Raw genomic sequence first — 19,530 nt, forward strand, 5'->3', positions numbered from 1 at the left:
TTGCCTCAGAGTACAAGGTGGGAATCTTGTAACCTTATTATTCAAGGCTGTGAGGCCAGACCAGCTTCTGTGGCCCTGGCTAGCTGTGAAACTTTTCCCATGTAAAGTCATTTCTCTCTGAACTTGGTTAGTTGTTGTTCCTGTTAGCCATATAAATTTTAGGACTTTAACATAAACAGTTAACTGAGCCTTGAATTTTGTGCCATAAACTGAGGCTTGCTAAGAAATTTAATACGGAATATTCACGGTCTCTGTTATCATTCAGGCCTGGCTAGAGAAAGTGTTTCTCTGTGTCAGAAAGACCTTGATGTAACAATCCAGACATCTGCAATTCTGTTCTTGGGTAAATCTGGGAAAAGTCTAGCTTGCCATCTGTGCACAGAGACCTTCAGTCTAGCTATCTTGCCCTTAATTGCCTTGCCAGCTAGCGAATGATGGAAAACAGGTTTCTAAATCTCTCACCAGCACGCGCAACAAAGGCTAAACTGTAGAGACCTGTTTTATTCATCAGGCGTACACAGTGAAGGGGGAAGTTATCCTTCTGTCAATTTACAGGATCACCAGTGCTCAGTAGACGAGGAGCACACTGCCAACAGCTGTGGGAAGAGATCAGGCTATCACAGGAGAATTACAGGCAGAATCAATCACATCTGTAGTCAATTGGCCCATACACCCTGTTTGTGAGTTTACCGTCCATCAGACAGTGGCTCACCTGGTGGGTCATCCTTCTGCATAGTTGTCATCTACTGTGTCTCCTTGCGGACCCCAGCACCTCTTCCCCGCGTGATTGCCAGCAGTTTTCATTTTCAAATGAATTTTTGTCTCCTTGTGCATTTGTGCATGAGTGTGTGAGTGTGAACACGGTGTCTGTGTGTGATGTTTGTCAGGATGCGTGGGCACATGGGTAGATACGGACCCAGGCTGGAGGTTGAAGTTGGGTGGATAGTCTCCATCACCCTCAATATTTATATTTGGAAGCAGTCTTTTAACCTGAAACTCTTGGCTTTGGCTAGGCTGGTTGGCCAATGAGATTCAAGACTTAGCCTCTCTCCACCCCACTCCAACTGAGAATCAGCCTAGACACCCATCAACAGCTGAATGGACAATGGAAATGTGGAGCACAATGGAATTTCATCAGCCCTAAAAATACAAAGTCATAAAACTCCAGCTTTATTCTCTAGAGAATACACAAGCCAATAATCAATTTAAATTATCTTAATTTAAAATATAAATTGCTGCTGGACTTGGTGGTGCATACCTTTAATCCCAGCATACAGGAGACCTACTCAGATAGGTCTCTGAGTTTAGGGCCAGCCTGAATTTTGTTAGACAACAATACTGTTGAGATTTCATGTTTGCAGCTTACCTGTCTACTCTACATAGTGAGTTCCAGGCCAGCCAGAGCTACATAGTGAGATCTTGTTTGCAAAACAAAAAACAAACAAACAAATTGTCTGGGTTATTGAAATCACTAGGAGAAAGCGGAGTGACACCTCTTCAAGATGTAGACAGAGCAAGAACTTCCTGATTAGGACGCCAATAGGAAATCGCCCAGGAATTATAAGTGGGATTTTACAAACTTACAACACTTCTGAAAGCCAAAGAAAACAGTTAGCAAGGGGGAACAGACAGCTTATAGGATGAAAGAATGGGCTAATATCTAAAATACATAGTAACTATAAAATTAAACACCCAAAATCCCTTGCCTATCAATAAATAGGCCAATGAACCAGGCAGGTAATTCTAAGAGGAAAAAAAAACATAAACAGCCAATAAGTAATTTTTTCTCCTATTTATTTATTTTACATCAGTTTTCCCTCACTCCTCTCCTCCCATTTCACCCTCGCCCTTCACAATCCACTTCTGTTCAGAAAAGGGCAGGCCTCCCATGGGTATCAACAAAATGTGGTGTAGCAGTTTGTAGTAAAACTAAGCACCTTCCTTTGTACTAAGGCTGAATAAGGGGACCCAGTATGAGGAATAGAGTCCCAAAAGGCCATAGACGCATCAGAGACAGTGAGAGGGAGAAAGGATCGTAGGAACCAGAGGGGTCAAGGACATCATAAGAAAACCCACAGAATCAACTAACCTGGGCTCATGGGAAGTCACAGAGTCTGAATTGACAACCAGGGAACCTACATGGGTCCGACCTAGGTCTTCTACACATATGTAACAGTTGTGCACCTTGGTCCTCTTGTGGGATTCCTAACTGTGGGAGCCAATACGTATTTTGAGGTGCTCAATATCCTTAGTCATTACAGGGAATGACTAAGATAATAATAAGGAAGAGCCAGCTAAAGCTGCTTGGAGAAGTCAGAACGACTAAGATCCAGATACAAATGACTAGTGCCTGGAGGACGGGGGAAAGAGGAAACCTCACTCACTGCTGGGGGGAGTGTAACCTTCGGCAGCCACTATGGGAACTGACGGGGTGATTCTCAAGAGACTAAAATTAGAGCTGCTACATCACTCAGCTCTGTCACCTGGACATTTACCCAGCCCAGAGATGCCTGCACATCCGTGTCCATTGGTGGCCTCGTCCCAGCAAGAAAATGACACTCAGTCTAGATGCCAGTCGACAGATGAACGGAAGATGAGAAGATGGTGCATTTACACAGTGGGATTTTATTCAACCATACAAAGATGAAACTGTGTGAATTTCAGGAAATGGGTGGATCTGAAAATTATGCTGAGCAATATATCCCAGACTCAGAAAGGCAAACACTGCATGTCCCTTCTCATATTTGAATGCCAACTTCTAATTTGTTTTAAAGAGTTAATTTTAAGTGTATGTGTATGCGTGTGTATCTTTGTGCATATGGAGTGTGGGTATAGGTGCCCATCTATGCCAGAAGAGGGTTTGGATCCCCTAGAGCTGGAGAGATAGGTAGTTGTGAGCTATCTACTGTAGGTGCTGGAATGGAACTCGGGTCCTCTGGGAGGGCAGGAAGTACTTCTAACTACTGAACCACCTCTCTGGCCCAGATTCTAATTTTTATTTATGTGGGAATAAATGTAGATAGGTCATAAAAATAGAAGGGTGGCCTTGAGCAGTGAAAAGAGGTTCTTTTTTTAAGATTAAATTTATTTATTGATTTATTTATTATACATCTTGGCCTCAGTTTCCCTTCCCCCGTCTCCTTCCAGCCCGCCCCCACAAAGAGTTCTAAAGAAAGGGAGTAGGAAGATAATAGAACACATGAGACATAAAAATGCAAAGGAGAATTCTGCGGTCGAGTGAACATGAGTGAGATGGAGGAGATGAGAGAGAAGCACTGGGGGGTCAACTTAAACAAACTGTAGAAGCTGAGGACCAGGGCGCCTGCTGGAAGACAGTGTCCTCTATACATGGCAGGAGAGCTGCGCCCATGAAATCTCAACAGTGTGGTTGTCTAAACAAAAGTGGCGCAGTGACAACACCCAACTGGCATGCCAGTGTGGGAAAGGGGACTCGTGATCACAAGACCCACCCCCAGGTGAAGAGCTATAGGCAATTAACAGCTGGTAAGAGCGGGAGGACCAGCCTTCTCTGGGGATGAGCCCCTGGTAGGTCATCTAACCACAAGAGGTCATCCCTAAACACATATACATGTGAGCAACAGCAAAATGAACCTAGCAGGTTTTATTTATATATGTGTGTAACAATAATAATTAAAGAAAAAGAAGCCAAGAATTTGGGAGAGAGTGAGGTGAGGGGGCGTGGCATGGATCTGAAGCAGGGAAAGGAAGCGGAATGTAAACGGTGAAAATGTGGTACATGTATATGACACTTAAAAATAAAAATAGAGAGGCTAACGAAAAATTAGAAATAAAATAAGAAGGAATAGAAAGAACGCTACATAATTAAAATTTTATCAAAACAGTTCATACATATTTGTCCATATAAAATGAGGAGAGCATATCATCATTGGAGTGGAACCAGTAGATAGATTTCATTTCCCTTTTTGTGATTTTTTTTACATTTAAATTCTGTAAGATTTCATATTTAGATTTTGTAAGTCTCAAGTGATAGTTTGAATTATCTTTTAATCAAGGGAAGGAAGAACATATGAAACATATTTATTTCTTCAGCAGGGGAAAAAGACGAGGCCAAGCTAGAGGTCAGACGCTGTCTGGTGGAGGGCAGGGCTTCTAACTAGAAGACTGAATATTTAAAAACCTATAGGTGCTTCCCCTTGGTTCACACCTTTATTTCCCAACTTATATGTTTGATCTCCAGCAGCTCCTGGGAAGGAAAAAAAAAGCGTCCCCAGACACTTCCGTCGGTATCATGAAGCCGTCACTGCTCCTGTCTGTGGTGTTTCTCTGCATGCTGCTGCAGCTGCCCACGCTGGGAGGGAAAAGGAAGCGATACACTCGTAGGTAGTGAGGATACCTTGTGAGCCAGGGCCAGGGGCTGGGCTCACTTCCGGACCAAGGAGTGGGTGTCGTGTCTGGCATTTGATTCAGGTTCCACCTTTCCAGATCAGCTGTTGGAGAACCTAAGAATTCCTCCAGCTGGGACCATTCCCAGGCAGCAGCATTCACACATAGGCCATGAGCAGTGGAGACAGGGTACATCGCAGTGCCTCTGAGGCTCGAGAGCCAATACGGAGCCCCCTTCCTCCTTCCCTACAGAAGTTCTCCGATTCCTGTCACGAGAACGAAACGGATATTCGTTAAAGAAACCTTAAAGAATATACCTCTTTTAGAATGTGAGAAGGCGCCAGGGTCTTTGGTGGAGCGAAGCTACGGGTCCATTGAGAAGAGAATCAGTGGAGGGGTGGAGAAAACGGGTTGAGAGATAAGAATCTGGAGAGAGGCCAGCAAGCGGTTCATTGGGTAAAGTGCTTGTCAGGAAAACCCGAGGACCCGAGTTTGAACCCGGGGACGCACAGAAACGCGGAAGGAGGGTAGCGACCCCACGAAGCTGTCCTCTGACCTCCACGTGTGTGTCATGGAACAATCAGCAAGGAAGGAGTCTAGAGAAACCTGGTTCAAACCAGGCATGACTGAATGATGTGGTCCCAGCAATTGGGAGGCTGAAGCAGGAGTTTGGAGTTCAGTTTTATGTGAGTCCAATGATAGCCTAGGCTACATGAAAGCCCATCTCAAAAACAAAGCCAGAAAGCTTGTTCATCTTCTCTCTGTCTACCAGAGACAAGAAATGAAGCTGGTAGACAGCTCAGACTTACAAATCCCTTATTGAATCAATCTATATTTTATAGACGGGTACATGGATGCTGGGGGCATTCAGGATCTAGTAAGTTGTGGGAGCAGAGGTAATGAATTCAGTGGAGAGTCTGTGAGGTTAGGGCCAAGGTGATGACATCATGAGGGGAACACAGAAGACAGACACCTTGACAGGAATATGGGGCTGACACTCTGGGAGGAACCTCTGACCTCAGAAAGGGCTTGTCTTCCCATGCTTGCCTCTGGGGCTCTATTCACCTCTTGTCGTTTTGTTTCCATTTCAGAGGAAGAGCTGCTACTCGAGGAATGCTGGGGACAGCCAAAGGCAAATGACTGTTCCAAGAAGTGTTCTAGAACTTCCAAATGTATACACAGAAATCACACATGCTGCTGGACCTACTGCGGCAACATTTGTGCAGAAAATGGGGTGAGCTGCAGATGTGTGGGGGTGGGGGTGGGGGGGTATTGGCTGCACTGATGCCACCCTCTGCCTTAGACTGTTATTCCTCAACAGAAGACCAAAATTGCCCAAATCTGGGGCCCCCACGAGGCCCCCACACAGACAAGCACTCATACACACAGAAAGACAGACACAGACACATACACAGACATACCTAGATACACCCAGACATGCACAGACATAATAGACACATCCATATAGTCCTCCTGTAGGCATGTACAGAGAACACACATAAAGATAGACATTTAATTAATCATACACACACACACCACACACACAGACCTAGAAACATCCACACACACCCCAGACATATGTAGACACGCACATACCGATACATACACACAGATACACACCTATACCAAGCCCCCACACAGAGACATACACACACACACATTCATACATACAGAACCACAGACAGACATACCTACCATGTACACAGATACATATATAAGGCACATCCAGACACACAGATCAACACACAAGCAGGCAGACACAAAGATACACATACAGATTGAAACACACACACACACACACACACACACACACACACGGAGCGAGGGAGAGAGGGAGGGAGGAAGGTAGGGAGAAAGAGAGAGAGAGAGAGAGAGAGAGAGAGAGAGAGAAAACCTAAACTTCTTCTTTTACAGAAATTTTTTGAAAGAAAGAAATGACCCTAACTTCTTCGTGGCCCAGTCTCTTGAGAGCTAGCAGCCATTTAGAGACTTCAGTGGTTACTTTTGGAAACGCTGTGTTTATTGGTGTGTAGAAAAGCAAACATACCTGAAAAATAAAGTGTTTGCTAACAACTGGGCTTCCATGTTTCTTTCCTTCACATCATTCTTTCTATTCTGCCCTGAAGAGCTTGTTTTAAAGATTATTTATTCTTTCACAGTTTCGTGCCATATATCACGTTCTTTGATCAAAGCCCCCTTAGTGCCACCTCTTACTTCCTCTCCATCCCCATCAAATCCCTTCTTCGTTCAAAGTCCTTCCTACTCTTTGTAGACCAGGCTGTCCTCAAACTCACAGAGATCCTCCTGCCTCTGCCTTCCGAGCGCTGGGATTAAAGGTGTGCGCCACCACACCAGGCTCCTCTCCTACTCTTGGCTGTACTTCTTACAATTCCTAACTGTAGGAATTTTGCCACCTTATGTGGCTTAGAATTTATGAGCTACTCCCGTGGACTTTCTCAGGTTCCATTTTAATGTGAGGAGTTGGCAAGTGAGCCCTTTGTTTCTTAAAGAGTACCTCTTTCATAATTTGTTTAGGTATATGGAGGTAATTCTTAATGTTGCACTAAACAAAGAAAACAAATGTTGTGTACCTGGCCAATGATAGGTTTCTAACTAATGTGGGGACGTTCACAAGGAAGCCTTCATCAACAGCTGGAGACCTCCCTCAGTGCTAGTCATCCCCAGTGGCAGCAGGTCCCAGGCAGCTCCCAGGACCACGGTGACCTGCATAGGCCTAATTATTAGGCCAGCACTGTAGATCTAGGCTTCCTGATGCCCTGTACAGACACTTCCTATAGTCTCCCAGCATGGCATGCTAGACAGTCTGCCCCAAGGCCAGCAACTTCATACTGAGCTGATGGGGAAGCTACAGCAGTCAGCGACCTTTAAGAGGTTGGATCAGGTTAGGGTGTGACCTTTTGGGTACCCAGAGGAAAACTGCTGGCCTGCCCAGGGCTCTCTCTCTCTGTTTCCCGTGTTACACACCTGAAGTTGAACTTCTCGTTCCTGTTTTGTGAGTTTTCCCCTTATAATAAAGAAAATATAATTGGAATCTTTCGAAGTTAGCTTGGGATTCTTTGACCCGTGCCCTTACCCCCGACACCTGGTGCCCACAGTTTGTCCTCAGGGTTGGAGACACCATTTAGGGGTTGATTATTACTTGTACAGAGTAGAGGGTTGGGGTGAAAATTATGTAGGCCTGGAGATCTCCTTGAAAAAAAAAGAGGGAATATTGAATGGGAAAATAGGTAACTTAGTGTGAACTTACTCACACTAATAATAATAATAGTGAGTAATAGATACTATTTATGGACAATTTACATTCATATAGTTTCTTGTATATTGACACAAGTTCAAATTATATTTGTTATTTCTGTTTATAATATTTGTACACCTATGCAAAGTTATTTTGTCAGATTGTATGCATGCATGTTTCTACCTCTGTTTAAGACATTTTGTATATATATATATATATTAGAATATATTCATTATATTGCATTATATATATTCCCACCTCTGATCAAGATACTTATACATTTTTACATTTTGAGGTCATTGTCCTCATTTACTGCACAGTTGTTTACAGATTATTTAATATTCTGATATGAAGTCTTAGTCTTTAAGTATTATAGCTCAATAGTTATTCATGTTTGTTATACATATAGTCAGATTAATTAGGTTCTTGAGATACATAGAGATTGTATTCTACAGATAGGCAATCTTCAACCACTTCAAGGATCTGTAGAACATAGCATTTAAATAACTTAGGGTTCTGTTGACGTGAGACATAATTGCTTCCAATAGCACCGATCTATTCCCAAGAGAATGCTGAGCACCAAAGACACACCACTTGGAGATTGTTTTCTTTTTGGTACAACTGGCCTTTGGGCAAGGAACTGCCCATGTCTCAACCTCTGACAAAGTACATGGTGTCCAGACTGGATAAGCAGGATTCAAGGAAAAAGACTGCCAAACCCTGCCAAGACAGGGTAAAATGGTTCTGAAAATTTTCCTGCCCCTGAAAATGGTTAGGCCTTAGCCAAACTTGGTTGCTCCAACACTGCAAATGAGTATTTGGGTGGTTGCTCAGTTAGCCAGTTATCTCTGTCATATACTGCACATTTTGGAAGCTGCTTGATTGAACTTCCCATCTAGTCAAGTAATATTATCTCTCTTCTCAGGCCTTCAATGGGGTTGAAGATTAAATAGTCATAGTTACCATCCTCTTATGATTTAGCCAAGCCATTTCCAATGCAAGACTTAGACTCCTTAGGATAGAATGTTTATTAAAGCATTTATCATATGTTTCTTGTTTAATATTGTTTATGTTGCTTGTAATTTTATACTTGATATCTGTTCCTAGTGTATACAGTTTTGTATTGGGTTTGAAACTATCTTATTTAGACAAAAGGGGAAAGTAATGGGGGAATTTCCATCAGCCAATGACCTTTAAGAGGTTGGACCAGGTTAGGGCTTGACGTTTTGGGTACCCAAAGAAAACCCGCTCGCCTGCCCAAGGGCTCTCTCTCTCTCTCTTTGGTTCCTGTGTTAACACACAGGAGGTTGGACTTCTCATTCCTGTTCCGTGAGTTGTGCCTCTTATAATAAAAAAAATATAATTGAAATCTTTTGGAGTTAGCTTGGGAGTCTTTGACCTGTGCCCTACCTCCAACACTGAGCCTTTAAACCTACCTTGGACACAAGGGAGACACCACATCCTGAGGATCCTGAACAGCCTGGATGACTTTCTTTGGGCTTGCCGTAGGACAAGGCCAACCCCAGGCCAACCTAACTATTGCAGCCAGGAATGTGTGAATTTTGGATTTAGCACCAGCACCATTTCAGGAGAGTCTTTTTTTTTTGTTTGTTTGTTTTTTTGTTTTTTCGAGACAGGGTTTCTCTGTGGTTTTGGAGCCTGTCCTGGAACTAGCTCTTGTAGACCAGGCTGGTCTCGAACTCACAGAGATCCGCCTGCCTCTGCCTCCCGAGTGCTGGGATTAAAGGCGTGCGCCACCATCGCCCGGCTTCAGGAGAGTCTTGATTGCACAGAGTAAGAGGGAGTTTGTACCCCTAGTAATTAATGTCTACTGCCAATTGCATAAGGGCAAGTCACTTAGCCACCTTGTACCAAGTCATTTCTTCAGTGCCAGCACAAACCACCTGCCCTTCTTTCTGACATGCCTCTGGATCAAAAGAAGAGTCAAAAAGTGGGCTGTTTGGGGTTGGTGGAGAGCATTTAGCTAATAAAGTCACTCAAGCCTCAGATCCCAAGCTAGGCCCCACCGTTGGTGCATCCATACCCACTGTTGATAGACGGGATAGGATTTGGTGTGCGGGTGTGAAAGAATACGTTTGTGTTCAGGAGATGGAGAGAACTGAGCAACAAGTGCCCAGAGAAAACACCCTCCTCCAGCCACACCGGACCCTCTTACTCTTTCCCAGGCCCAGCCACGTCACCTGACTTCCCAGGACGACTGTCTTCATTGTAGAACACTAATCTAGGAAGGGTCATAAGAGCAAGGTGGGAGTGGGCAGAGCTAAGGAGAGGACGCCGTCTTTAGGGGGCCTCCTACTCTCTGCTCCAGTTTTGCTTTGTTTTATTTTTAATCTCTACCTGCGTGGTGCTTAGGGGTTTTTCTGACCCCAAGGCAAGGAATGTTCTCTTTAGCACTGGAACATGCAGCACACGACCACTTTGTGGTGGGAGGTCTGATTCTGTGTGCTGGAACCTCTTGGAATTGGAGTGGGTGCACAGGCCCAAAGGACAAACTGGAGACAAATTGCTAATGAGAGAGAGGGAGAGAGGGAGAGGGAGGCAGAGGGAAAGGGAGAAAGAGAGAGAGAGAGAGAGAGAGAGACAGAGAGAGAGAGAGACAGAGAGAGAGAGAGAGAGAGAAAGAGAGGAGAGATATTGGTCCTGAGGAGGGCGCACGTAGGGACGACACTGGGTTTAAGTGATTACCAGCAGTGAGTGTAGAGAGGACAGATGCCACATCGTTTATTCTGGTTTATTTACGAGAGGCATCCGGGACAGGCAATGAGGTGGGTATGGCCGGAGCCATATCTCCTTCAAACATGAAGTTGGTGGAGGATTGATCCTTCCAAGAGAGATTGTCAGGGGGCGCGACGGTCACTTCCCACACCCCGTCGTCCAACAGGTTCACACAGACGTTCCCACACCACGTGGAACAGCATATGTTATTTGCTTGGCAGTCTTGGTGAGCCTCACACGGGTGCTTACACAGATACGGCTTTGGCCTCCTCTTACACTCCCCGATAGCCGGGAGATCTTGTATTACTGAAAAGAGCAACAAGAACGGGAGGGTGAGTAGAATGGCTGCCTAGAGAGAATCCCTCCCAGGCTTGAAGTTCCTTCAGCGTGCTAAGGTCCCACTCAACACGCCTGGGTTTTCCGAGCACCTGTCTTTGTGCCTCTCACCAAGTCCTGGAGATGAGTTGTTTTCTAAATCCCATGCCCCATGCTACTCTCATCACCTCCTCCTCAGCTGTCAGCATCCCGCTCTCCGCTCTCCTCTCCTGGTTTTCCTCTTACCTGCATCGAGGACCAGTCTCTCCTAGTAGACAGAGCTTTGATGACATCACCTCTGTAGAATGTATATTTTTACTCAGCCCACAGAAACCTGAGACATTTCTCAGACCCCCTCCACTCTCCAGAATTTGCAGGGTCCATGAGGGTGACCAGTCAACCCCTGGCCTCTCTTTGCTTCCTTTGTTGTATCTTTCCAGTATCCCGTCCATTTCATAGTTTATCTTTTGCTGACGCCCCTGTGCCCTTCTACCCCCACGAGCATCTCTGCACGTTTACCCTTCCCAAATATGCATCAATTAAGAATAATTGTCTTGTTTGTCCTTTGGACTTTCAGCCTTGGGGCCCCTTTGCCACACAGTAGGAACCCTTGGTTTCTGGATCTTTGGAACGAAGTGAGGGAAAATTGCAGGTTTACTCTCCACCTCTTCACTTTGTCTAGCTCTGGGAACCAGAGTGGGGGAGCTGTGATCACCAGGAGCCCGGATAGTGTTGTGGAGGAGCAGGGTAGGCAGTGGTGCCTCTTCAGCGTCCCTCCTGGCCTGTTCCCCGCCTCATCCAATCCCCTTACCTTTGTATTGTCTCCGTTTTCCGCCGATCCCTCCCTGGGATAGTGATGGCAGCAACAGCAGGGCAAGGGTGAGCTGCAGAGCCCTGGACAGCATGGCTAGGAGCAGAGCCCGACTCGGTAGGCTGAGAGCTCCGCTGGATGGCAGACTTCCCCACAGCGGGATGAGGGCTCACTGCTGCCTATGCTGGCCAAGCGGGGGCAGAGCAACAACCTATCTCTTTCCCTTGTCTCCTGATCTGTCCCATGTGGCTTTTCTCAGAAGATAACTCCGTTTGCAGTATCAGTCCTCTTTTCTTGCTAAGATAATTTCCATAATTGTGAAATATATCACTTAGGACCCAGGCGATGGTTCAGTGGGTAAAGTGTTGGCATGTAAAAGTCGGTCGGGAGGCGAAAGTCGGCTAGCCTGAATTGGGAGTGATGGTAGAGCAGATACCTCGCTGGGTCTTGCTGGGCTGCCTGGAGGGGAAACTGTGAGTGCTAGGTTTGTCGAGAGACTGTGAAATCTACCGCTAGTTTCCACATGCACATGCGGAAGCGTACTCATATATGTGCACACGTGCATACACTACACACACGAAGGGAAATATATAATTTATTTAAATTTTTTTTTGTTTATGTGTTGTTTTTTTTTTTTGAGATAGGATCTCACTGTGTTGTTCTGGCTGTCCTGGGACTAGCTTTGTAGACCAGGCTGGCCTCGAACTCACAGAGATCTGTCTGCTTCTGCCCCCCGCCCCCGGAGTGCTGATATTAAAGGCGTGCGCCACCATCGCCCAGTCTATTTTAGTTTTTTTTCATTATAAAAGATTTTATGGAAAGAAGAAGAGAAAATTATGATTAAAAAGGCTATAGTCTCACCAGTTAAAATAGACTCATTTCTAAAATTTATTTGGTATATATCTCTGTGTGAGTCTGTGTTGTATCTATGAACTGTAAGTAACACCAGGACATCAGATCCCCTGGAACTAGAGCTACAAGCAGTTGTGAACCACCTGATGCAGGTGAATCAGTAAGACCTCTCTTAAAGGAACTGCAGCATGCTGCCTCAAGCAAAGCCCAGCTTTAAAAAAATGTAGTTGAACTTTGTTATTTAATGTCTAGAATTCCTTTCCAAGCCCCTTCAGGTTTTAAGTGGATTTTAGTTGGCCATGTGGGGGCCAGTCTGTTGGAGAAGGGGGCTGCTTGTTGGTTCCTGGCCACTCGGCTAGCTTAGATATGAAATAATCACACAGAAACTGTATTAATTAAATCACTGCTTGGCCACCACAGCACTGTGAAGCCTCTGAATTTGGTTCATGGGTTCTTAGCCTTTAAAAACATCAAACATCTTTTCCTTATTCTTTGACAAGTTCATACCTGTATATAGAGTATGCTGAGCCCATCCATTCTCCATTCTCAACACTCACCTTCCACTGCTTTCTGAATTCTTAGCCCCCCAATATGTCCACCTTTGTGCTTCTCTCTCTCTCTCTCTCTCTCTCTCTCTCTCTCTCTCTCTCTCTCTGCATACCAGAGAACCTACCAATCTCTGACAAAGCCCCACCTCTTAAAGGTAGCACCACTCTTACCATTGCTGCCCTGGGTACCACGACTCTGGCACAGGAACCTTCAGGGAACAATTTACAGACCATAGCGGGTACCATTGTCTTCCTCATCTATAATTTCCCTTCAGTGTGTTCCCACACTCTTCACACTGTTGTAATTTCCCTTCAGTGTGTTCCCACACTCTTCACACTGTTGTAATTTCTCTAAAGTGTGTTCCCACACTCTTCACACTGTTGTAATTTCCCTTCAGTGTGTTCCCACACTCTTCACACTGTTGTAATTTCCCTTCAGCGTGTTCCCACACTCTTCACACTGTTGTAATTTCTCTAAAGTGTGTTCCCACACTCTTCACACTGTTGTAATTTCCCTTCAGTGTGTTCCTACACTCTTCACACTGTTGTAATTTCTCTAAAGTGTGTTCCCACACTCTTCACACTGTTGTAATTTCCCTTCAGTGTGTTCCCACACTCTTCACACTGTTGTAATTTCCCTTCAGTGTGTTTCTACACTCTTCACACTGTTGTAATTTCCCTTCAGTGTGTTCCCACACTCTTCACACTGTTGTAATTTCCCTTCAGCGTGTTCCCACACTCTTCACACTGTTGTAATTTCTCTAAAGTGTGTTCCCACACTCTTCACACTGTTGTAATTTCCCTTCAGTGTGTTCCTACACTCTTCACACTGTTGTAATTTCTCTAAAGTGTGTTCCCACACTCTTCACACTGTTGTAATTTCCCTTCAGTGTGTTCCCACACTCTTCACACTGTTGTAATTTCCCTTCAGTGTGTTTCTACACTCTTCACACTGTTGTAATTTCCCTTCAGTGTGTTCCCACACTCTTCACACTGTTGTAATTTCCCTTCAGTGTGTTCCCACACTCTTCACACTGTTGTAATTTCCCTTCAGTGTGTTCCCACACTCTTCACACTGTTGTAATTTCCCTTCAGTGTGTTTCTACACTCTTCACACTGTTGTAATTTCCCTTCAGTGTGTTCCCACACTCTTCACACTGTTGTAATTTCCCTTCAGCCTGTTCCCACACTCTTCACACTGTTGTAATTTCCCTTCAGTGTGTTTCTACACTCTTCACACTGTTGTAATTTCCCTTCAGTGTGTTTCTACACTCTTCACACTGTTGTAATTTCCCTTCAGTGTGTTCCCACACTCTTCACACTGTTGTAATTTCCCTTCAGCCTGTTCCCACACTCTTCACACTGTTGTAATTTCCCTTCAGTGTGTTTCTACACTCTTCACACTGTTGTAATTTCCCTTCAGTGTGTTCCCACACTCTTCACACTGTTGTAATTTCCCTTCAGTGTGTTCACACACTGTTGTCCTTGGGTTACCAAACCTGGGCCTCTGCCTTTGTACTGGCTTGTCCTCCTTGGTCACCAAGTCTGTGGAGACATAGCACATACTTCCCACTGCTCAGAGCACCAGGAGAACACAGAAAGAGCTTCACACATAGACATCTGTTGTTACATGAAGTAATCCTGTGGGCCAAGTTTGAGAGAAGCCTGCTCTTTGAGCTTGACCTTTGTGTGTGTGTGTGTGTGTGTGTGTGTGTGTGAGAGAGAGAGAGAGAGAGAGAGAGAGAGGTGGAGGGGCAGAGGAGAACATTGGGTGCCCTGATCTGTCACTCTCTACCTTATCCCTTTGAAACAGGGACTTTCAATGAACCTAGAGATTGACATTTTCGACCTGGCTAGGTGGACAGCAAGAACTAGTGACCCTTTTTCCCATCTGCCCCAGTGCTGGAGTTACAGGCATATGAGGCACCGTTAGGATTTTAAAAAAAATGTTTGTGCTGGCATCTGAACGCAGGTCCCAGGCTTTCCCAGCAAGCCCTTTTATCCACTGTGCCATCTCTCCAGCTCCTACCATGTTTCTCTTTGCTATTTGGTGAACAAATCTCTCCACCTACCAAGCAACAACTCTGTAGCAAGATCTTGACTTTAGGTTTGATCAGTCCCCTGCCTTTATTTGCTAGACGGCCAGCTAGCTTTTATAAAAACCCAGTTTCTTTACCTCCGTAAACCCTGGAGGGCATTTGTGGCAGCCTGGACTTTGGTCATCAAAGGAGAATCAATACTGAGCAGGATGCAATGATAAAGGTCAAGTCACAGAGCCAGATGTGGTACAACGTCCCTGTAATTCTCGCTTTCTGGAGGTTGGGGCAAGAGGATTGCCATGAGTTCTTGACAAGCCTGGGCTACAGAGTGAGATTATTCCTCAAACACCACCTTCGCCAACGCAGATGGGTGCCTTTGACTCCCTTCCTGTGGGGGAACTCAGATGCTTCAGAAAGAGACTGCACCATGCGCTTGAGGAACTCTGGATCGAGACTGGAGCTGTAGACCAGGCACACAATGTCCCTCGCCCACCCAGACACCATCTGTGTCGATGCGGCGCGGTGCTTTCTGGTGGAAGGGTGCCAGAGAAAGAGTCTGTGATGTGGCCAACACATAACTCCTGGGCTGAACTTAAAACTCTGCTACCACAAAAGTCACCCTAACTTCTAGGCCACTGAACGTCTGGCTTCCTCCCTTCTGTACTCTGTTCCGGGTCTGGACAAAGAGCTGTGAGTACACTCTCACAAGTACCTGTGGAGGGCGGAGTGTGAGCATCTTGAGGCATGAGTCTTATTTGTGGTTGGCTTAGCCTAGTTGCTGCCTGAATAGTGTCAACACTATTCCCATGATATGGGTGCTGGTGTCCTTTTGTTCAACTGAAAACACTGAAAAAAGAGGTGACAAGACTGACTCCAAAGGCAAACCTCAGGTGGACGAAGCGGCCACCTGCACTCCTGTCCAGCTGGGTTTTTTTCACATTGTGTACTTTTATGAAATTACAAAAGAATAAGTGAAAGGAAGAGGCAAAGCTGGAGAGGGAGGCTGTGAGTAGTACCACTCTGAGGGGAAAGGCTTCCTCACTGCAAGTGAGGCAATTCTGCTGGGGGGGGGTTGGGGTGAGTGGGTGGGGGTGAGGGGGTGGGAAGAAGGTTTCCTTACTGCAAGTGTTACAGCTCTGTTCAGGTCAGAGGAAGGTTTCCCAAAAGTGTTATAGCTCTGAAGGGAAAGCTACTCTGGCAGATGGGAGCCAAGGAAAAGTCACACTGCACAACAAACCTTACACAGAGATTTATTGGAAGTGAAGAATAATGTAAAAGTATACAACTGTATTGGTGGTCATCGGGTAGAAGAATTGTTGATATTCCTCTGTTTCCTCTTGTATTTTGTACTTTAAGAATTACACAATCTAAGGACTCGTATTTTCCTTCGAGAAAGCAATGTATTCTAAAAAGAAGCGATTTCACCAAAGAAGGCATATGTCATGCGAGACGGGAAGCAGCCCAAGGGAAACTGATGGCTAGCGAGGGAGTTGGTGTACATGTGGGGGCCAGCAGAACAGGAAGGGCAGGACATAGAGTAAACATGTCCCCCAGCGTGTCCTTCTCCTTGCTCAGTTTGCCTTCGTTTCTTTTCTGCTTCTAGCAGCAGTGGATGAAGATTCGTCTTCCTGTAGACATTAAGTCAGCGATGAGGCTCCGGATTCTTCTCCTGACTGTGCCCATCTATGGGGTTGTGGTGTTTCTGCACGTTCTGGGAAACCTCAAGGGTAGACGTGGTAACAGTAATCGTATGACCTCTGTCCACTCCTGGCATATCTGCCATAGCTGACTTAGGGCCCATATTTCAAAGTCGTCCTTCAGAAGGTCAGACGCTGACAACCTGAGTTCAGTTGCTGGAATGTATGCTGGAGAGAACTCTCAAAAGTTGTCCTCTTGCCTCCCCATGTGTGCCATGGCTCACGCATGCCTTCACCCACATGCATACAACACACACACACACATACACACACTACAAAACTAAAAATCAGAGCTATCCTTAAGCAGAGACACCCCAGCGAGACTATACTGGACGCTTCCAATCTAGTGTCCCTTTAAACTCCATCTTCATCTCGAAAGCATTACCAGGTTTGTGGAAAGAGAGCAAAACCTTTCTACACAACACAGAGCACGAGGAGACACATTTTCCATCAGACCTGCTCAGTTTGAATCGTGTAAAGGAAGCATTAACAACCAAGTTTTTCTTTGCACTCATATTTCAAAATCTCTGTGCTTTGGCTGGGTGAGACATCGATGAACAGCACAGTGGTGATGTTAGTCACATCCTGCTGGGCTCTCTGGCAGAAAGAGCTGGGACAGAGCCGGACCCACTGGACTCTCCCTTGGGCTGAGTGGAAAGTGAGGTTTCTACTGGCTTTGGCTCAGTTTTCCCATTCTGCAAGTTGGGTTTTATCAGTATAAACTTGGTCAGGTGGTATATGTTGGGAAGGCACCCCTGGCCTGAGCTTTAGGACCCAGAATCCCAAAGTACTCTGGTGACAGCTGGGAGAAAGGAATGCCTGTCATACAAGGATGCTCTCTTAGAGAGAGACTGATTAGAAGTGGGGGGGGGGGATTTTGAAGGACAGCCTCTGCTATCCTGGATTCTTCCTGGCATGGGGCATCCAAGCTCCAGAAGGGTTTGCTTGGTCTGAAGATCTGAAAGGGTGTCTGATGCCCATCATGAGTAAGTAGACCCTGGCAACCTCTAGCATCTCCATTCCAGGTGAGATCAAAGAAGTCGACCAGTGCTGGGTACAGCCTCCCACAAGGTTTTGTGGGAAAAGGTGCACGAAGATGCACGGATGTTTGAGACCGAACCACACGTGTTGCTGGACGTACTGTGGAAACATCTGCTTGGACGACGAGTGAGTGGCTGGGGTGAGAAGGCGGGGGCATGGGCATGCTTGAGTTCTGCTCCTCGCGCGCTATCCCACCCACTGATCAGAAGTCGCGGGAGACGGCAGCCACCTGAAGTTCAGTCACAGAAACAATCAGATAAAGCAAGAAGCTCCTATCTCTAAATCCTTACCTTCACCAAGAAATCAAGACACTGACGTGGGGTCGGGGTTTGTTTTTCCCACTACTCTCATTCAGTTTCTTTGCTTCCCACATGACGTTGCCCACTAGTTCATACGTCCCTCGTTTGTCTGAAAGACCTGATCACTACTGATTCCTTTTTCTCAGCCAGACCCTAGAAGAGTGTTTGGGGGAAAATCACTTTAATTTTTTTAAAGTTTATTTATTAGTGTACATACACTCAGATAAGCCACCATGGGTGTGGAGAGGTCAGAGGACAGCTTGTGAGAGCTGGTTCCCGTTAACCTTCTAGGTCCTTGGGATTGAACTTGGGTGACCAAGCTGGGTGACATGTGCTCTTATCTGCTGAGTTGATTTCTGAGGACAACTTCTGATGTAACAGAATTCTGTCATTTTCCAGAGCCTCCAAGCTATTGTTTGGATATGGATTTATTTCTAGGGATACTGATGTCTAACGATCTAATTTTTCTCTTTTAGAGAGCCTTTTAAAACACTGATGAAACTCTAGTCTCCATGCAGTCCACCGCTGGTGTGGGTTGCGGTGTGACCGACTGGGAGGAATGCTGCCTTCTTCCCTGTAGGGACGCTCACTCCAGCTGAGAGCCTGTCTGCTCTCTCCTAATGCCTTTGCTCAGAGAAAGTCTGAGCTTTTGCCAAGTAAACGAACATATCAACCTGAGGTTCTGTGGTTCTTACATATTTTGTTTTTTTAAGATGTGCTTCCTTTCTTGCTAGAAAGCCCCACAGTCCTAATGCTTGCTCCCATCCCGTTGTGGACACAGGCACAAGTCTGTCTTCTGTGTATTAATTACTGCAGCGAAAAAGCAGAGGTTAACAAAAATTCCACGGCGATGCTAAGCATGATGGCGCACAATCAGCAGTTTGAGGTGGGGAGATTGCAAGTTCAAGGTTAGCAGCAGCAGCAACAACAACAAGTTCACGTGACTAGCAAATTAAGCTAATTTACATTCATAATACATTTTTCCGAGGGTCATCTGAGATGGGTACCAAGTTCTCCCAGGAGGGGCTTCTCTTTCTCCTATGCCTAGTCTTCCTGCCCTACCGTCTTACCTGGCAACCATGCTCATCTCCCAAGTCATGTGTTCTGGGCTTTGCTGCCTGCGTTGCTTATCTGGACTGTGTCTGGATGTGACTTGACCTGGATGAGAATATTAGAGGACACCTTCCATGCATTCAACCTTATGCCTCTGTCTGGAACAGAGAACAAAGTGTGTGTGTGTGTGTGTGTGTGTGTGTGTACGTGTGTACATGTGTATGTGTGTGCATGTGTGTATGTGCCTGCCCTCTGGAGGGACAACGGCTGTTTCTTCATGATACAAAGAAAGGAACAAAGGGTGAAAAGCACCAGGGAACGGAAGGGAAGGGATGTTCTCAGCTGGGGCTGGGTATTTTGCTTCAGTATCAGGTCCTTTTCCTACCTTTATGCGCCAAGCCAAGACACAAGGGCTGCAAAGGAGAAAAGATGTTGGTTGGTCAATATCAGCAAAAGAGTAATTTGCCACACAGTTGCTGCAGTCTGCAGGAATCATGCAGTGAGATTCCAGCTGATTA

General features: G+C 45.7%; 3 protein-coding genes across 3 annotated transcripts; 2 read left to right on the forward strand and 1 right to left on the reverse strand.

Moving 5' to 3' along the window:
• Nucleotides 1-4,270: 4,270 nt before the first annotated feature.
• LOC121460024 (protein WFDC11-like) lies at nucleotides 4,271-6,303 on the forward strand. The gene is made up of 3 exons (XM_041670123.1): nucleotides 4,271-4,358; nucleotides 5,457-5,599; nucleotides 6,280-6,303. The coding sequence occupies exons 1-3, from the start codon at nucleotides 4,271-4,273 to the stop codon at nucleotides 6,301-6,303; spliced, it is 255 nt and encodes an 84-aa protein (XP_041526057.1).
• Nucleotides 6,304-10,373: 4,070 nt separating this feature from the next.
• Wfdc10a (WAP four-disulfide core domain 10A) lies at nucleotides 10,374-11,591 on the reverse strand. The gene is made up of 2 exons (XM_041670697.1): nucleotides 11,484-11,591; nucleotides 10,374-10,663 (listed from the first exon to the last, which is right to left on the reverse strand). Exons 1-2 carry the CDS (start codon nucleotides 11,575-11,577, stop codon nucleotides 10,374-10,376), a joined length of 384 nt encoding a protein of 127 aa, XP_041526631.1. The 5' UTR covers nucleotides 11,578-11,591.
• A 4,979-nt stretch (nucleotides 11,592-16,570) lies between these two features.
• On the forward strand, nucleotides 16,571-18,466 carry LOC121460020 (protein WFDC9-like). The gene is made up of 3 exons (XM_041670114.1): nucleotides 16,571-16,649; nucleotides 17,645-17,786; nucleotides 18,436-18,466. The coding sequence occupies exons 1-3, from the start codon at nucleotides 16,571-16,573 to the stop codon at nucleotides 18,464-18,466; spliced, it is 252 nt and encodes an 83-aa protein (XP_041526048.1).
• The last annotated feature ends 1,064 nt before the right edge of the window (nucleotides 18,467-19,530 follow it).

Source organism: Microtus oregoni, unplaced genomic scaffold (genome assembly GCF_018167655.1).
Source record: "Microtus oregoni isolate MIOR12 unplaced genomic scaffold, Mior012 000020F_ref0000438, whole genome shotgun sequence".
Classification (NCBI taxonomy): Eukaryota; Metazoa; Chordata; class Mammalia; order Rodentia; family Cricetidae; genus Microtus; species Microtus oregoni.

Bases quoted from the DNA above. Each gene is read 5' to 3' on its own strand.
- LOC121460024 (XM_041670123.1), top strand. From the start codon at position 4,271: ATGAAGCCGTCACTGCTCCTGTCTGTGGTGTTTCTCTGCATGCTGCTG. The intron at 4,359-5,456 runs GTAGGTAGTGAG...TTTCCATTTCAG, and splicing joins GAAAAGGAAGCGATACACTC to AGGAAGAGCTGCTACTCGAG. The intron at 5,600-6,279 runs GTGAGCTGCAGA...CTTCTTTTACAG, and splicing joins ACATTTGTGCAGAAAATGGG to AAATTTTTTGAAAGAAAGAA.
- Wfdc10a (XM_041670697.1), bottom strand. From the start codon at position 11,577: ATGCTGTCCAGGGCTCTGCAGCTCACCCTTGCCCTGCTGTTGCTGCCA. The intron at 10,664-11,483 runs GTAAGGGGATTG...TGCTCTTTTCAG, and splicing joins AAAACGGAGACAATACAAAG to TAATACAAGATCTCCCGGCT.
- LOC121460020 (XM_041670114.1), top strand. From the start codon at position 16,571: ATGAGGCTCCGGATTCTTCTCCTGACTGTGCCCATCTATGGGGTTGTG. The intron at 16,650-17,644 runs GTAGACGTGGTA...TCTCCATTCCAG, and splicing joins CGTTCTGGGAAACCTCAAGG to GTGAGATCAAAGAAGTCGAC. The intron at 17,787-18,435 runs GTGAGTGGCTGG...TTTCTCTTTTAG, and splicing joins AACATCTGCTTGGACGACGA to AGAGCCTTTTAAAACACTGA.